This window comes from Rana temporaria, chromosome 1 (assembly GCF_905171775.1).
Source record: "Rana temporaria chromosome 1, aRanTem1.1, whole genome shotgun sequence".
NCBI lineage: Eukaryota > Metazoa > Chordata > Amphibia > Anura > Ranidae > Rana > Rana temporaria.
The window spans coordinates 239,031,914-239,049,889 of NC_053489.1; the positions used below are offsets into that span (position 1 = coordinate 239,031,914).

Consider the following 17,976-nt stretch of genomic DNA (forward strand, 5'->3'; position numbering starts at 1 on the left):
TGCGCAGCAGTCACTAAAGCGCCCCCTTCTATCATTGGTTGGGCAGGACATGAGTGCTCACATGATTGGTCTCCATAGCAATTGTACACTAAGAAGGTACACAGGGAAACAGAAGGAGCCAGCATCAGAGGGTCCTTGGCTGCCATCGGTAAGGCAAGTGCAGGAGGGGATTCTAGGGCTGACTTTAGATTGAATTTTTTTTTATCTGATCCAACAAAGATACGACCTTTGTGACCAATCATAAAATCTTAGAGCCTTTTCATACATTTCAACCACCGCTAATGAAAATTGGAGGGAGTTTCCAGAAAACTGATCCTTGCACTAGCTTCATTAAAGGCCCATACACACGATTGGATATTCTGACAACAATTGTGTGATGGAAGGGTTTTGTCAGATAATGCAACCGTCTGTACGCTCCATCGGATAATTGTTGTCGGAATTTCCGTCAACAAATGTTGGATAGCCATGCTCTCAAATTGTCCGACAATAAATGTGTTCCGCTGGATTATCCAATCGTGTGTACGCAAGTCTGTCGGACTAAAATCCAAAGTACAAACACGAATGCTCCGAACCAATGCTAACCATAAGACAACGTAGAAGTTGCCCAAAGGGTTAGCGCTAAAGTGCAGAAAAACCACGTCGTTTCGTGAATGTTGGCTGAAAAAGTTCTGCCGTCTGTATGCAGAACAAGTTCACGGTCAACGCCCTTCAGACAAAAATCCACGGATTTCTCCAATGGAAATCCGATCGTGTGTACGAGGCTTTAGGCTACATTCACAGGAGCGACCAAGACCATGTGCGTTTCTGCACGTTCCCATTAATTTCAATGGGAGAAACACAGAAATGTAGTCCCTGACCCTTTTCCAAAAACGAGGCGCACAAACCATATTTTTGGCCATGCATTTTGGCATGTATTAAAACACGCATGTTAGAAACGTGTTAACAATTAATGGCACTGCCGCATGTCCGCTAAAGGGCAGCGCATTTCTGTGAGGGTCGAGAAAGTGCGCAATTTTGCATGCGCTCCCGACACACAAAGTGTGACCCTAACCTTAGTTATATAAGTTATTTAAAGTGAAACTTTAGTGAGTAAATGAAGTCTTGCTACATCTAAGATACGCTACGCCGCTGTAACTTACTTGGCTTTGTTTCAAATCCACAACGAATTTGCGCCGTAAGTTACGGCGGCATAGTTTATCTCTGGCGGCGGAATTCAAATTGGCGATTAGGGGGCGTGATTCATTTAAATGAAGCGCGTCCCCGCGCTGAATGAACTGCGCATGCTCCGTTTCTAAATTTCCCGCCGTGCATTGCGCGAAATGACATCGCAAGGACATCATTTGTTAAACTTAGACGTGACTTACGTCCATCCCGATTCATGGACGACTTACGCAAAAAATATAAAAAATTCTAATTTCGACACGGGAACGGCGGCTATACTTAACATGGCAAATCTAACTATACGCCGCAAAAAAGCAGCTTTAACTATACGCCGGAAAAGCCGACTAGAGCCGACGTAAGAGAATGCGATGGCCGCGCGTACGTTCGTGGATCGTCGAAAATAGCTAATTTGCATACTCGACGCGGAAAACGAAGCGAACTCCACCCAGCGGACGCCGAAGTATTGCATCTACGATCCAAAGGCGTACGAAGCCGTACGCCTGTCGGATCAAACCCAGATGCCGTCGTATCTTGGTTTGAGGATTCAAACTAAAGATACGACGCGGGAAATTCGAAAGTACTCTCTCTGTGGATCTGGCCCTAAGTGCCTATACTGTGCAACCCCTTCCCGCCTAAGGGTGAAACAAATCTAAATGCCTAAGCCCAATTTTGCAACTTTGATGTGTTAGTAAAACCGTACATATCATCACAACTACTTTGTGCATCCAGGTGGATTATATCTTTTTTTTTTCAGGACAAATTGGGCTTTCTTTTAGTGGTAAATGGTAATGGATATCTCCTGATTTTTTTTTTTATTATTATTATCAAACTAAAACGGTCCTATAATAGTAAAAAAAAAAAAAAAACGTTTTTATTTTTTTAAATTTGGCTGTATATTTTTTGTAACTACCATAACATTCCTCCAAGAACAACTTAAAACAAATTTTCGCACTCCTGACGATCGCAGCGATACCATATATGTGTATGTTAGTGGTTGTATGTACCCCTAGTACAGCCCAGAAACAATAGTGTATTTTGCTTCTTTTTTTTTTAATACTACCTAAAACACACTGGAACTGATACTAATTGGGAAAAAAAAGAAATCCTGTCAAAAAAATACTGACATTGACCTTTGATTTTAACCCTGACCTTGACCCAAACACGAACCCTGGCATTGATCTAGATCAGGGGTCTCCAAACTGCGGCCCGAGGGCCAGATGTGGCCCTTTGCTAGCCTTTATCCGGCCCTTGGGCCACTATTCCTCCAACTGATATGAGGCACTATTCCTCCTACTGACACCAACAAGAAGGCACTATTTCTTCTACTGATACCAATGATGGGATACTATTCCTCATACTGATAGGGGTCCTACTCCTCCTCCTACTGACCACCAACCCTGAGGCCATATTTATTCTCACTGATGCTGAGCCAGGGACATTTTCTGCCCCCACTGGCCACAATCCGGCCCTCCTAATGTCTGAAGAACAATAACTGGCCCTATATTTGAAAAGTTTGGAGACCCCTGATCTAGATCAAACCTTGATCTAGGTATTTAAAAAAAATATATATTATTATTATTTATTCATTTTCTACACACGCTTTTTTTATTTCTGTGTGCGCAAGGACAGAGAAAGATACTACGTATCTTTCTCATCCATTCACAGAGACAGAAGATAGGGGTGGGCTTTACAACGACTGATCACTGTGATAGCCAATGAGAGGCTATCACAGAAGTCAGGTGACCCAGAATCTGACTTTCCGGGTCCCGTTCGTTAGAACAGCTTTTGGGGCTCTCGTGAGACCCTGGATACTGTGCTGGGAGTGCGCCCTGTGGGAGGCACGGAAATATGCAGCCCCACAGAACAAAGTCCAATGCAGAGGGGCCACATATTTGTGTTACCTTGACGCCAAGGGGTTAAAATATAGTAATAACAACAATCTCTGGGCCAGATTCAAGAAGCACTTGCGCCCGCGCAACCATAGGTTGCGCGGCGCAAGGGCTTACTTGCTCCGGTGTAACGAGTGCTCCTGATTCAGAAACCTCGTTAAACCGACTGCAGCCTAGGATGTGACAGACATAAGCCTCCTTATGCCTTCACATCCCAGGCTGCATTCTTGCGTTGGCCGCTAGGGGGCGCGGCCATTGTGATCGGCGTATAGTATGCAAATTGCATACTACCACCGATTCACAAAAGTTGCGCGGGCCCTGCGCACGCAAGGTACGGAGTTTCCGTACGGCTACTTTAGCATAAGGCTGCTCCTGCTAATAGCAGGCGCAACCAATGCTAAAGTATAGCTGCGCTTCCCGCTCGTGAAATTTAAATTTCACGTCGTTTACGTAAGTGAACCGTGAATGGCGCTGGACGCCATTCACGTTCACTTAGAAGCAAATGACGTCCTTGCGACGTCATTTGCCGCAATGCACGTCGGGAAAGTTTCCCGACGGAGCATGCGCTGTTCGCTCGGCGCGGGAGCGCGCCTAATTTAAATGATTCCCGCCCCCGGCGGGATCATTTACATTAGGCGCCCTTACGCATGGCTATTTAGCATATCGCCCGCGCAATTTACGGAGCAACTGCTCCGTGAATCGCGGGCATTTCAAAATATTTGCGTGGGCGCAGAGAAAAATCTTTGCTCTTTGCCCACGCAAATATTGCGTGATTCTACCTGAATCTGGCCCTCTATTTTTAGGCACTGTCAAGTTTGTAGAGGTCAGTCTTCTGACAGCCTTAAAACAAAATTAAACCCCCCTAACCTTTACAGCCAAGGAAGCTGCTTTTGTTTGATCTGCAACTGCCAATGGTGCTACACATGTGACCGCTTTACTGCTGTTCAGGGGCTTTGGGCTTCACCAAAATGGCAACCTCCAGCAAGAAGAAACAGGAGCAATGCTAGAGGAAATTTACAGCACACTCACGCTAATTTTGTTAATATAATTACTAATATGGAATGCATGTTCCTCACTAAAGAACATGATTTTTTTAATCAAGTTGTTATGGGTAAAGTTCTGCTTTACCGACATCTAGTGACTTCATATACCCTGTGCACCCACACCTCTTAGCATTTGTTCACTTCGGTCATATTGCTTGGTAACAATCATATGACTAGAAAGGCATTCTATTCTATTGGGAAATCAGTTTGTCTGATATCTGCCAGTTTATTGATCAGTGTACAATCATCTTCACACACAAAACTAGTTGATGCAAAAGGTCATCTAATTTTCATTGTATCAGGTAAAAAAAAACACCCCATTTATGGCCAGCCATGTTTTCTTTTCACCGCCTCTTGGATAGCAGCTGGTCAGCTGTTTGTCTTTACTGCAGCATACAGGACTATTTTCTGCACGATTGGCTTTAGTTTCAATAAAACTGTATCCTTAAAACGGTTGTAAACCCCTACATATACCCCTTGAAGTGACTAACCTCAGGTGATACACAGAGAGGAAACAAATCCTCCTACATAAGTTGTACCTGTTTATTTGCAGTCTCCTCTACTTTACATCCGTTCAAAGTCCAGAATGTATAAAGCCTGTCGGAGCTGTCAGAAAAAAGGGGGCGGAGAGCTGAAATAAAACACTGCAGAGCTTAGTGAGGAGAACTCTGAAAGCTGATTGTAGGGATGGGACACACCCTTCACACAGCACACGGGAAAACAGAGCTGAGGCTGTCAATCAGCTGGAGATCCCCGTCACCTTTTTTCTCTTAGGCCTCGTACACACGATAGGTTAACCAGAGGACAACGGTCTGATGGACCGTTTTCATCGGTCAAAACCGATCATGTGTGGGCCCCATAGGTTATTTAACCATCGGTTAAAAAAAAGCCAACTTGCTTTAAATTTAACTGATGGATTCCTAACCGATGGGAAAAAAACGATCGTTAGTAGGCACAACCATTGGTTAAAAATCCACGCATGCTCAGAATCAAGTCGACGCATGCTTGGAAGCATTGAACTTCGTTTTTCTCAGCACGTCGTTGTGTTTTACGTCACCGCGTTCTGACACGATCGTTTTTTTAACCGATGGTGTGTAGGCGCGACGGACCATCAGTCAGCTTCATCGGTTAACCGATGAAAACGGTCCATCAGACCGTTCTCATCGGATGGACTGATCGTGTGTACGAGGCTTTAGTGTCAGGAAAACTTGTCAGAAGTGACTCATGCTGATAGCAGAAGAACAAAGCAGCAGACAGAAATTACACTTAGTGCACTTAATTGAGACAAGAACACACTATAAAGGGATATGCTTTGTTCATACTGTATTTCATGTCTGATGTTTACAACTTTAAAGTAGCATATTGGTTATTGGTGCATACCAATTTATTTCTTTTTTCCTTCACAAGAAAAGTGCATACCAATTCTTAGATGTTGTGGGGGTATTAGTTTTTTTTCCCTTTATTTTTATTAATTTTCTTTTTTCCTACAGCCAGCTGCAATTAAAAACTGTTAAGCAGAAACAGCTTATGAATCGCTGAAACATTTTGCTGAATAAGACCTCAGTGTTCATCAAACATGGCATCAGAGGTCCTCCCCGTGTCCCAGCTGCCAATGCGGGCCTCACCTCAGCAGTCACATTCCCCATTTAACAATGGACAGAGGGTCTTGAAACCAGGTCAGAAGAATCGCCCAAGTCTTGACTGTATGAAGATGCTAGAACCTGGCCGAAAAAAACTAAGCTCGGTGGAAACCCAGAGGGTGGTGGCAGCACTTGATGAGACAATCAAGAAGCTTGAACTTGTCAGTCTTTTCCAGTATTCCATTGAAAACCTGGAGAGATATAGCATAGTGTTTGGCTCTGAGCTGACGGGAGCTTTGAGGGAGCACCACAGACTACAAATTAACATGCAGAGACAACTTAGTCACTCGAGTAAAGAATTAACGGAAGAAAAGGGACAGCAAGGATCGTTGTGGGGAAAAACAAATATGGCGGATACGGCTCACATGAATTTTACAACACTTCGTCAAGGAGTTCAAAGTTCAGTAAGAAACGTCTTGAGGTTGTTCTTGGCTAACCCTACTGCCAGTAAAGCAGTGAGATCCGAAGGGCAAGTAAGAGATCAGGCCTCCCAGAAACTCATCCAAAGCCTTTCAGAGTTGAGAGGATTTCTTTTTGAGATGCTCCTGACCAGCCCTCTTGAACAGAAGGAGAGGATTCGCTTCCTCCAGGAGATCACTCTCAGTGACCATAAGAACAGGGAGGCTTTGTCAGCTTTAGAAGAGGAGCTTAATGCAGCTATTCTTGATCGTGACACTGAGGTATGCAATTCACAGAGAAGGTAAAGAGGTATTTAGCAGATATACATATCACTTCAGGAACTCTGGGCTAGATTCACAGAACAATTACGCTGGCGTATCTACAGATACGCAGCGTAAGTGAACAAATGCGCCGTCGTATCTATGCGCCCTATTCTCTTAACTAGATACGCCTGAATTTGGCCTCCGACGTAAGTCTCCTACGCCGTCGGATCTTGGGTGCATATTTACGCTGGCCGCAAGGGGCGCTTCCATTGATTTACGCGCCGAATTTGTAAATGACCTAGATACGCCTATTCACGAACGTACTTGCGCCTGTCGCTGTAATCTACGCCGTTTACGTAAGGTCTACGTCTGTCGTAAAGTTATCCCTGCTATAGGTGGCGCTACCCATGCAAAGGTATGGACGTCGGAACGGCCGTCTAATTTTACGTCATTTACGTAAGTCGTACGGGAATAGGGCTGTGCGTAGGCTACGTTCACGTCCAAAGCATTGAGCCGATGTAGCTTAGGGAGTATATGCAACGTGATTCTGAGCATGCGCCGTTCGTACGGTGCTTCATTTACATGGGGTCACGATTCATTTCAATACAACACGCCCACTACCAGCCTACTTTGAATTAGGCGGGCTTACGCGGACCATATTACGCTACGCCGCGGCAACGTACGGGGCGAGTGCTTTGTGAATACTGCTCTGGGCTCTGTGCGCGCCGTCGGCGTAGCGTATATTCGATACGCCACAAAACTATGCGCCGAGCTACCTGAATCTAGCCCAATATCTTTATTTTCTTACTGTTATGGGATTGATATACTTTCTCATTCAGGTTTCATAGACTTTGCCTGCTTGAAACCTGAATGACACACAGTGGCTTAGTGGTTAGCACTCCTACCCTGCAACACAATTTGGGTTTGGGTTCAAATCCCAATCAGGACACTGCCTGCAAGGAGTTTGCATGCTCGCTCTGTGTTTTTGTGGGTGACCAGACCACCCACATACTGGTAGTTAAATTGGTTTTAGTATGTGTGTATATATGCATATGAGGTAAGGACCTTAGATTGTAAACTATTTGAGGGCAGGGACCGACGGGAATATAGAATATGTAAAGTGCTGTGTAAATTGTTGGTGCTATATACACCTTCAATAAACGGAAATAAAGAAAACCAATTGTGACAATTTCAGCCAGCCCATTAAATGGAAAGGTTTGCACTTAAAAGACAAATAAGAAGCATGTAGGCCACAACTCTCAACCTCTTTCTTAAAATGCTATTTGCCTGGCTGTCATACTGATATTCCGAGTTCAATCATTTTAGAGCTGCTGGCCTGGAACAAGTATACAGATCAGGAGGTCGAATTTCACAATTACTTCATTTGTTTCATACTTCTGCATGCTGGGTCAGAGCCTCAGATAGTATTGACAGAGACAGCAAGGCAACTAGCTTTTTCAAAAGGATATTATTATTATACAGGATTTATATAGCGCCAACAGTTTGCGCAGCGCTTTACATCAGGGAAGACAGTATAGTCACAATACAAATCAATACAGGAGGGATTAGAGGGCCCTGCTCGTTAGAGCTTACAATCTAGAAGGGAGGGTATCACAGATGGAAGCCCACTTATCCTTTCCATGACAGGTTTCCATTAAGATGGTAAATCTACCTTTCAATAAGTCTTGTCGAACATGCATGAGTTGTATTTTATTTACTCATGCATGCGCTACGCCGACGTAACATAGAGAGGGAAGTAAACGATTCACTAAGCACTCGCCGACAATGTTGCGCCGGCGTAACATAAATCGGCCAGCGTAAGCCTGCGTAATTCAAAGTAGGCAAGTAGTGGGCGTGTTGTATGATAATGAAGCGTGACCCCATGTAAATGCATGGCCGAATGAACGGCGCATGCGCGTGCATGCTCAGAATCTTGTCGCAAATACTCCCTAAGATACGCCGGCTCCATTCATACGACGTGAACGTAACTTACGCCCAGCCCCATTCACGTACGACTTATGTAAACGACGTAAAAACATACGCTTGTTCCGACGTCCATACTTTGCATTACCTGCGCCTCATATAGCAGGGGTAACTTTACACCGGACGTAAGCCTTATGTAAACGGCGTAGCTGAATGCGACGGGCCCAAGTACGTTCGTGAATCGGCATATCTAGGTCATTTGCATATTCGACGCGTAAATCTACGGAAGCACCCCTATCGGCCAGCGTAAATATGCACCCAAGATACAGCGGCGTAAGAGACTTACGTTTGTCATATCTTGCAAAAATTCAGATGTATCTGCTTTTCTGAATAAGCGTATAGATACGACGGCGCACATTTGGACTTACAACGGCGTATCTGGAGATACGCCAACGTAATTCCTTTCTGAATCTGGCCCATTAAGTTCAACTTTAATGCTCTGGATCACATCACATTTGACACAAAAAGGATTGAGGCTTATAAGAGGGCCATTACTCATGTGTACCCAGGGCAGCATGGAATCCGGTCTGAGAGCATCATGCATTTAAACCCATACCTCCTTGCAGAAGTAATATGCCTGTATTAAAACAAAATATTCCCAAAACTAATATCTAAGCCATGAGTGGTGCCAGGTAGGGACTCAGTGAATGTTTTAGCATGCCATCCTTTGTTGGGATCATTATGGCATAACTGGCTAGAGAACTAACTGACTTGTAAGGTGCCACCATGCCATTAAATGGTACGTATTACATTTTAAAATGATGTCTAACGGATCAGAAGTCTTTCTCTCCCTGTGTAGATTGCAAAGGAAAATGAGGTTATCCGGCAGTTGAAGATCAGTATACATCAGCTGGAGAAAAATTCGGAGTGCCAAGCGAGACGTACACTGCAAGAGGCAGAGAAACAGCAGAAGTCAGACCGCCGCGCCTCGGAAGGGAAGTGTGCAAAGCTCCAGCAGGACCTTCAGCAACTAAGATCACAGCTTAATGGTGCAATTGTTGAAAACCGTGAGGTTGAGCTAAGCCTCAGAAAGGTGTAGTTTTGTGTTTGTCTTTTTTAAATCCTTAAAATAATATTATTATAAAGAAAAAAATGTAGCCATCAATCTAGAAGACCGTTTAAAATAATGGCAAAGCTCAGTAAAGAAGTATGATTATAGATTGATTATAAACTACCAAAGAACCCCTTTTCTTTGTAATAAATATATGTTTATTACAAAATTCCAATAAAAGTAGTTAAAACCAGATTGATTATATAGTCAGTGAAATGCCAGTGCTACCTAAAAACCACTTTAGACGTTCTAAACTCATAGACTACTCATTTATACCTTGACATTAAAGTCAAGGCAGATAAAAACAATTATTTTAAGATGAAAGAGTATTCATTTACAAATAATCAAATGTATTTTACCTACAAATATGTAATCTTTATTGATATAAAGGCTATATCATCCTTTGCACAACAGCCAAAGGTTGGCCATACGTTATACAATTTTCTTCAATTTTTCTTTTAGATTTACCAAAACCATATAATATGAGGTCAAACCTAAACACCTATAATTTGTATGCAATCAGGCAGACACTTGCACTACATAGTTAAAAGTAAATCTAAAGGAAATTTAACAAGAAAATGGTAAAATGTTTGGCTATCCAAAGAAGCCAATCAGGCTCTGTTGCATGTACATAAACTAACAGGAAAATGATGGCAAACGGAGATGATTGCCTACCAGTATGCTCCTTCTTTGTTCAATCAGTGACTTCACTGTATTCCTTAACTTTGTCCAAAATGGGAAGTTCTGCTTGTTTGCATCCCCCCCCCCCCCCCATTACCTTTACCAATTGGCATTTTGTGGCGTGGAAGGGTTGAAAGGTTCCCCCTCATTCCCCTGCAGCCTTCTGGGAAATATCACAGGTCCCAGAAGACTGCGGGATCATTCACAAAGCGCAACGTGTCTCGCACATGTGCATTGGGAAGCTGGCTGTGAAGCCCCAAAGGCTTCACATCTGACAATTGATTTTTATCTATATCCTATTGGTTGTGGGACACTCTGTGAAGGTAAGGTCCCTAAGTGGTATACAGACAGCAAAAAAAAACAATCTAGCATTGGTTTTAACCGTTTCCTACTCTATCCTAAAACCTAAAAAATGCCAGCCATTCCCTTTTTCATGCTTTTATATGGAAGTAAGGCAATTCATTTCACACCTTTTAAATATACACTGTATAGGGGAGGAAAACTGTTTCTTGGGTCACAATAGATGTAGGCAAGTTCGCCAATGTCACAAGAAGTGCACACAATGCAGTAAACAGTAATGTTTTGGATCACAAACTATAGTTATGAGTTTAGTTGGCTATGAATTGTGCCTTCCTAGTCTCCATATAAAATGACTTGACTGCACCAATATTATACAAATGTGAACAGGTCTTAAATGAAAGAAAGTTGCAGGTGAACTTTGTATGATATCATTCAGATAGCTTTTTTATTAATTTTGCATGTTTTTTTTCTTATACAGAAAAAGTATAAAGTTGAAACAGAAATTGAAAACTGGATACAGAAATATGATGCAGATATGGGAGAGAAACAAGTAAGATAAAAAGAAAATGTTATTGTAGAGGTGTAGAGTAATTGCCTTTATAAAGGCAATAGCATATGGCTTCATGCAGCATGCAGATCATACATAATGCCCTCCCAGGACCAACTGTCATCACATACAGCTGCCTATTAAATAAGTGGGAAAAGGCGGCTGTATGTGGTTGTACACCGAGATTTGTGTAAAGCCCTAGCATGCGCACTGATGTATGCTCAGAATGCACATAGTGTAGGTTTATGATATACAATAGTATAGTGTGCATGCGGGTGCACAACTGCATATAGTCACCTTTCCCAATCATTACAATGGGCGGCTGTAGGGAAGGCATTACATAGCCCCCCCCCGCTCTTAACACCTGACTCCTACATCGTTCCAGGGCTGTACCCGACTGCAATTCTTCTCAACCCTCTCTCACAGGCTTTTCTCAGAGCAGCGGGAACCAGTGGTTCCTGCTGCTGTTAACAAAATCCTTAAGCAGAGAGTGGGGGGCCAAGCCATTCTTTGTGTGTCTATGGATGCAAACAGCCCAGCTCTGGAGCAAGCCAGCACATCTGCCTGCATAGAAAGCTATGGGGGCAAACACAGAAGAGAAGAAGCCAGTTCCCTTGGATCTATTAACCTCTATCTATGGTCCCGTAATATTGCAGCAGTGGTGGTGGGGTTCAGAGGAGGAAGGCGTTAACTAAATCTGCAGCCAGCAGCACAAGGGACACATTGCAATGACTGTAAGCAATGTCCCTGGTGCTGATTTTTTAAAACGATTTTTGACTAAACTTAGGCAAAGTGGTTGTAAACCCCATTCATGAAATTTTACCTAGGCACATATATCTGTAGTGTTTACTTATCTCTCTCCAAAGCTCTAAGGGCTGTGTCTTTCTGCTGCTCCATTCCTCTGTTATCAGCAGAGTCACTTCTGACAAGTTCTCCATCACACAAGATAACAGCAGCTGAAAATATGGGAGAATCTGTCCACAGAACAACCATTAGTTGTGCACTCTACAAACCTGGCCTTTATAGAAGAGTGGCAAGGAAAAAGTATATGGCGGAAAACTAATACTGCACATCACCCCGAACACACCATCCCCACCGTAAAACATGGTGGTGGCAGCATCATATTGTGGGGATGCTTTTCTTCAGTAGGGACAAGGTAGCTGGTTAGAGTTGATGGGAAGATGGATGGAGCCAAAAACAGGACAATCTTAAAAGAAAAGCTGGTAGAGTCTGTAAAAAGACTTGAGACTGGGTCATAGGTTCACCTTCCAGCAGGACAACGACCCTAAACATACAGCCAGAGCTACAATGGAATGGTTTAGATCAAAGTATATTCATGTGTTAGAATTGCCCAGTCAAAGTCCAGACCTAAATCAAATTCAGAATCTGTGGCAAGACTTGAAAATTGCTGCTCACAGATGCTCTCCGTCCAATCTGACAGAGCTTGAGCTATTTTGCAAAGAAGAATGGGTAAAAATGTCACTCTCTAGATGTGCAAAGCTGGTAGGAACATCTCCAAAAACACTTGGAGCTGTAATTGCAGCCAAAGGTGGTTCTGCAAAGTATTAACTTTTCACACGTGTTTGTAAAATAATTTGAAAACCATTTATAATTTTCTTTCCTCTTTCCAAATATGTGCCACTTTGTGTTGGTCTACCATATAGAATCCCCCAAAAAATAGGATTTTATGCTCACCGTAAAATCTCTTTCTCTGAGTTCATGGATGGACACAGCCTTAATCTTTACTTGTGGGTATTAGCCTTCCTTTAGGAGTTGACTAGGCAGAAACTTATATAAAAGGTTAACTTATCATACACACCCTATAGCCCCGCCCAGGGGGCGGGCCCTCTGGGTATAACCCCTCTCTCTGCATCTCGCAGATCAGTTCGTCAAAAAGTAGTACAAACATAAAAAGGAGGGGAGGGTGCTGTATCCGTCCATGAACTCAGAGAAAGAGATTTTACCGTGAGCATAAAATCCTATTTTCTTTTTCGTTCATGGACAGACACGGCCTTAATCTTGACTTAGTGGGAAGTCCCAAAGCAGTGTCAAAATGAGGGATGGGAACAGCAAAAAAATTAAACTTCATCCCAAAACTTTGCGGCCGAAGAAGCATCCGAAGATGCACTCACATCAACTTGTAAAGTTTAGTGAAAGTGTGACCGGGCGACCAGGTCGCCGCCTTACACACCTGGGAAACAGACACTTGATGTCAGAAACCCTAAGAGGCACCATTGCCCTGGTCGAATGCATCGTGATAGGGAGGTGCCCGACCCTTTATGGCGTAAGCCTGATCAGGATCTATCGGGTCCACCTCGAAATGGTGGCTGATGAGACCACTGGGCCCTTCTTGGGACCAGCCATCGAAACAAACAGTGAGTCTGAACTCCGGAACGGAGCAGTAACAGACAAGTATATTCTCGGAGCTCGGACAGCGTCCGAGGAATGCCACGTCGTCTCCTTAGGATTCGACGGATGAGGACACAAGTATGGCAGTACAATGTCTACTTGAGATGGAAGGTCGAAATTACCTTAGGAAGAATCTAAGGCTGCGAACGCAGCACCATCTTATCCTTGTGGAAAATCAGATAGGGAGCCTTTCATGACAAGGTCACAGCTGACATAACAGCCAACAAAAGGACCACTTTCTGAGAAAGTGTCAACAAGGGAACTTCCCTAATGTTCTCAAACAGTGGTTCTGAGGCACCTAGAGGTCATGGCGTTAAAGCCATTGACTGTAAAGCAGGATGACCTATGGGACCTTGCGACAGCAGATCCTCTCGTAGCGGTAGACGCCAAGGTGCGTATGCTATTCAAATCCCCACGGAGGTAGTGGAGGACGGACCGGAGGGGCCACCTGCCGAACCCCCTGTAGAAATGTTCTCACTAGAGAGTGAGTTGCCCGGGGTCGCTGAAAGAAAACAGCCAGGGCAGATATCTGTCCCTTAACCAAATAAGTCTGTGGATTCCACTTCATTTCCTTGCAAAGGGCTAAGTAATCTCTCCAAGTGTGATAACTTCCTAGCCTTCCTTATGGTAGGAATCACAGAATCCGACAGGCCCTGGTCTCTTAGTACCTGGCTTTCAATAGCCATGCCGTTAAGCCAGCGACTGTAAAGCAGGATGAAGTATGGGACCTTGTGACAGCAGGTCCTCTCTCAGCAGTAGACGCCAAGGGGCGTCTGCTACTAGCCGCACTAGATCGGCGTACCAAGGACACCGAGACCAATCCGGAGCAATTAGGATCATAGGAATCCCATCTGCCTCCACTCTGCAAAGAAGAAGAAGAGGCAGGAGCTTTAGAGGAGGGAAGGTATAGATTAGCTGGTACTGACTCCACGGCACCACTAACGCATCTGTGGCGTCCGGCCATGGGTCTCCTGACCTGACCACAAACCTCAATTCCGATTGAGTCGAGACGCCAGGAGATCTATGTCTGTCCTGGCCCTAACACTCTTTCCCCCCAAAATACAAAAATGACTGCCAAAATAAATAAAACCTCTACCTCTTTACATCCAAGAAGTGTCTGGCCCCCAATGACTTTCACCATCTTTGCACCCACTATGCCTCACAACCCACCACATATTGAAGGATGTCAGCTATCTTTGGCCTTGGAGGTCCTCATTAGACTGGACAAGGCCGGAGACCTTGCTACACATTAGAAATCTTTTTTGTTTTCAAACCTCTCAGACTTTATGTATGAATGTTTGCTGTGCTCCTAAGAGCCGGTTCACACTGGGGCGACTTGTCAGGTGACTCAGCCGCCTGACAAGTTGCGTCCCATTCTATTCAATAGAACCGTTCTAATAGGAGCGACGCAAGTCGCTCCGACTTAGAAAAAGGTTCTTGTACGACTTCGGGGGCGACTCGGGGCGACTTGCATTGACTTCTATACAGAAGTCATTTTGCAAGTCGCCTCTGAAGTCGTCTTCAGGATGCCTTGCCGAGTCACCCCCGAAGTCGTGCCGCCCCAGTGTGAACCGGCTCTTAACCAAATTCATTTAAAACCATAGGTGTCTATAAATAAATATTTATAATTTCCAATCAATGACAAATATGCAATCAAAATACATATAGATATATTATATTATCAAAAGTATTGGAACACGCACATGAACTTTAATGGCATCCTAGTCTTAGTCCATAGGGTTCAATATTGGGTTGGCCCACCCTTTGCAGCTTTAACAGCTTCAAATCTTCTGGGAAGGCTGTCCACAAGGTTTAGGAGTGTGTCTATTGGAATGTTCCAGTCTTCGCTCTAATTCATCCCAAAGGTGTTCTATCGGGTTAAGGTCAGGACTCTGCCAGTCAAGTTCCTCTACCCCAAACGCACTCATCCATATTTTTATGCTTGCTTTGTGCATTGGTCCAAATCATTTGGTGGTTTGGGGGGGGGGATTATGGTGTGGCATTTTTTTTCAGGGGTTGGGCTTGGCCCCTTAGTTCTAGTGAAGGAAACTCTTGAAGCGTCAGCATACCAAGACAGTTTGGACAATTTCAGGCTTCCAACTTTGTGGGGACAGTTTGCTTCCTGTTCCAATATGACTGCACACCAGTGCACAAAGCAAGGTTCACAAAGACATGGATGAGTGAGTTTGGGGTGAAGGAACTTGACTGGCCTTCACAGAGTCCTGATCTCAACCCGATTGTATACCTTTGGAATGGATTAGAGAGGAGACAGCAAGACAGGCCTTCTTGACCAACATCAGTGCCTAACCTCACAAATGTGTTTCTGCAAGAATGGTCAAACATTCCCAGACACACTCCTAAACCTTGTGAACAGCCTTCCCAGAAGAGTTGTAGCTATTATAGCTGCAATGGGTGGGCCAATTCAATATCAAACCCTACGAACTAAAACGGGGATGCCATTAAAGTTCATGTGCATGTAAAGGCAATACTTTTGACAATATAGTGTATGTACTAAAGATCCAATGTGTCATAAATATTAATACCAAAGTGCAAGGGTAATTAAATGCACAATAGCAAAGTGCAAATCTGTGAAGAAAAGTCTAACATGAATGCTGTATCCAGTTAAGAAATATGCAACAAGAAAACCTCCACCATGATTCCCCTTTGGACACACTCTCACCTTTTGTATATAACACCACTGCAAAGGTCATATTGCATTCTGGTAAAAACATCCAGGCTCATAATGCCTTACAGAGATGCTCCCAGGAGTCTCTCCCTTATTCAAACAGACACTCCTCAATCGCTCAGGTGGTATAGAGTTGAACAATCTCCCAAGTGACATAGTGCTCACTGTAACTCTCTTTTATTTAAAAAAGACAAAATTGCACTTACATGAAAAATAAAAGGAATGGCATGTTTCTTTAAATGTGACAGCGCTGTTGCTTATTCATATAGCTGTGTCTGTTTCAAATTTAACTCAGCCCAAAACTCTCTCACCAGGATCACTGTGAACCACCTCCAAAATCACGCTTACGCATTTCGTCACACTGACAACAGTACCCCCTATGACACGTGATTAAACTATTTATTACGTATAGTGTAATGAGAATGGTTGCATTTTGTCCAGTCTTCAAATACCTCTCTTTTCTGTTTTCCAATATCAGACTGAGCTGGAAGAAATAGAAGCTGTGTATGAAGAGGAAAAGGCTCAACTGGCAGAACTAAAGGAGAAGCTGTCAGTCTTCGAGGTTGAATATGTGCAGATTATGGAAGAAAGACATCAAGCCCAAATAAAGAAGGAAGCTGAAGAAAAGGAATTGGCCAAGAGGAACCAAGCAGCCGCCTTCATTCAGGCACACTGGAAAGGGTATCGGGTCCGCAAAGCAATGAAATCCAAGAAAAAGAAGAAGAAAAAGGGAAAGGGGAAGGGAGCTAGTGGTAAAGGGAAAGGCAAGAAAGGCAAAAAGTAGTGCATACTACATAGTATTACAACATGAATGTGTCTCTTAAGTTTCAACTATGCTCTTTTATCTCTACCAGTCATTCAGTTATAGAGCTTATTATACCATGTGATTCCTGTTTGCAGGAACAGTGGTTAAATTCAGAAAAAGTAAAAACAAAAAACAATATCCACTATATCCTTAAAAACAATAAATCTGTTGAAAATGCTTGTTAATTTGTTTAGCACCCTCATTTTCCTTGACATAAAGTATGGGTTTAGCACAGGGGAAAGTAACAAGGTTTTTGATGTTGGAGAGTACCAAAAAGCATGTAAAAGGAATTCCAGAAGATGGGAGGCCCATAACACGTCCTAAAGGTGAGAATGTGAATTAGTGGAGAAGAGGAGAAGGCAAACTACATATCGGTTTTTGTATTCCGAGCATGCAGTCATAAGGGTCTGGTATGAATTTGTGGGGGCTCCATGCTTCATTATTTTCTGTGTGTGGGTTCCCCCCTAAATGAATTTCAAGGAATAAAACATGATGAAGTGTGTATGTATTGCAGAGATATACTGAATTCATTTTTTTTGGCCTTGACAAACACTTTAACCGTGCAAAACCTAAGCACATGATTTTTAGTCTAACCACCAAAACTAGCCCTTAACCCTTAATACACTGAAACCCTCCTCAAGCTTAAAGTGGTTGTATACCCTCATAGCATACTTGCACCCCTACAGGTAAGCCTACATTAAGGCTTACCTGTAGGTGCTTGTAATATCTCCTTAACCTACATGTTTAAGGAGATATTTGCAGAAAAGGGGGCACCGATGTCTATGGCGCATGCGCGCTGTAGACAACGGCGCACTGAGCACAGTGGCTCTTGAATGGGAGCCTGCCGGAAATGTGCGCGGGGATCGTGCCATTCCAGGCGCATGCGTGGGAGTGATGTCATCGCCGCCCTGGCCAGTCACAGCGCCGGATCGGCGATACCCGGAAGTCACTCCGGGTATCATGTCGGCGACGGAGGACATGTCCGAGGACCGCTGCGGGGCTTTGATCTAAGGTAAGAAATTGATAATGAGCTAGTATGCTAGTCATACTAGCTCATCATACCTTTGCCTTGCAGGTTTGCTTTTTTAGGGGTATACAACCACTTTAAAAAACAAATGA

At 43.7% G+C, this 17,976-nt stretch overlaps 1 protein-coding gene across 1 annotated transcript; it reads left to right on the top strand.

Moving 5' to 3' along the window:
* Nucleotides 1-25: 25 nt before the first annotated feature.
* On the top strand, nt 26-17,042 carry IQCD (IQ motif containing D). Its single transcript, XM_040351921.1, has 5 exons — nt 26-148; nt 5,584-6,413; nt 9,178-9,411; nt 10,889-10,960; nt 16,531-17,042. Exons 2-5 carry the CDS (start codon nt 5,670-5,672, stop codon nt 16,834-16,836), a joined length of 1,356 nt encoding a protein of 451 aa, XP_040207855.1. The 5' UTR covers nt 26-148; nt 5,584-5,669; the 3' UTR covers nt 16,837-17,042.
* Nucleotides 17,043-17,976: the final 934 nt, after the last annotated feature.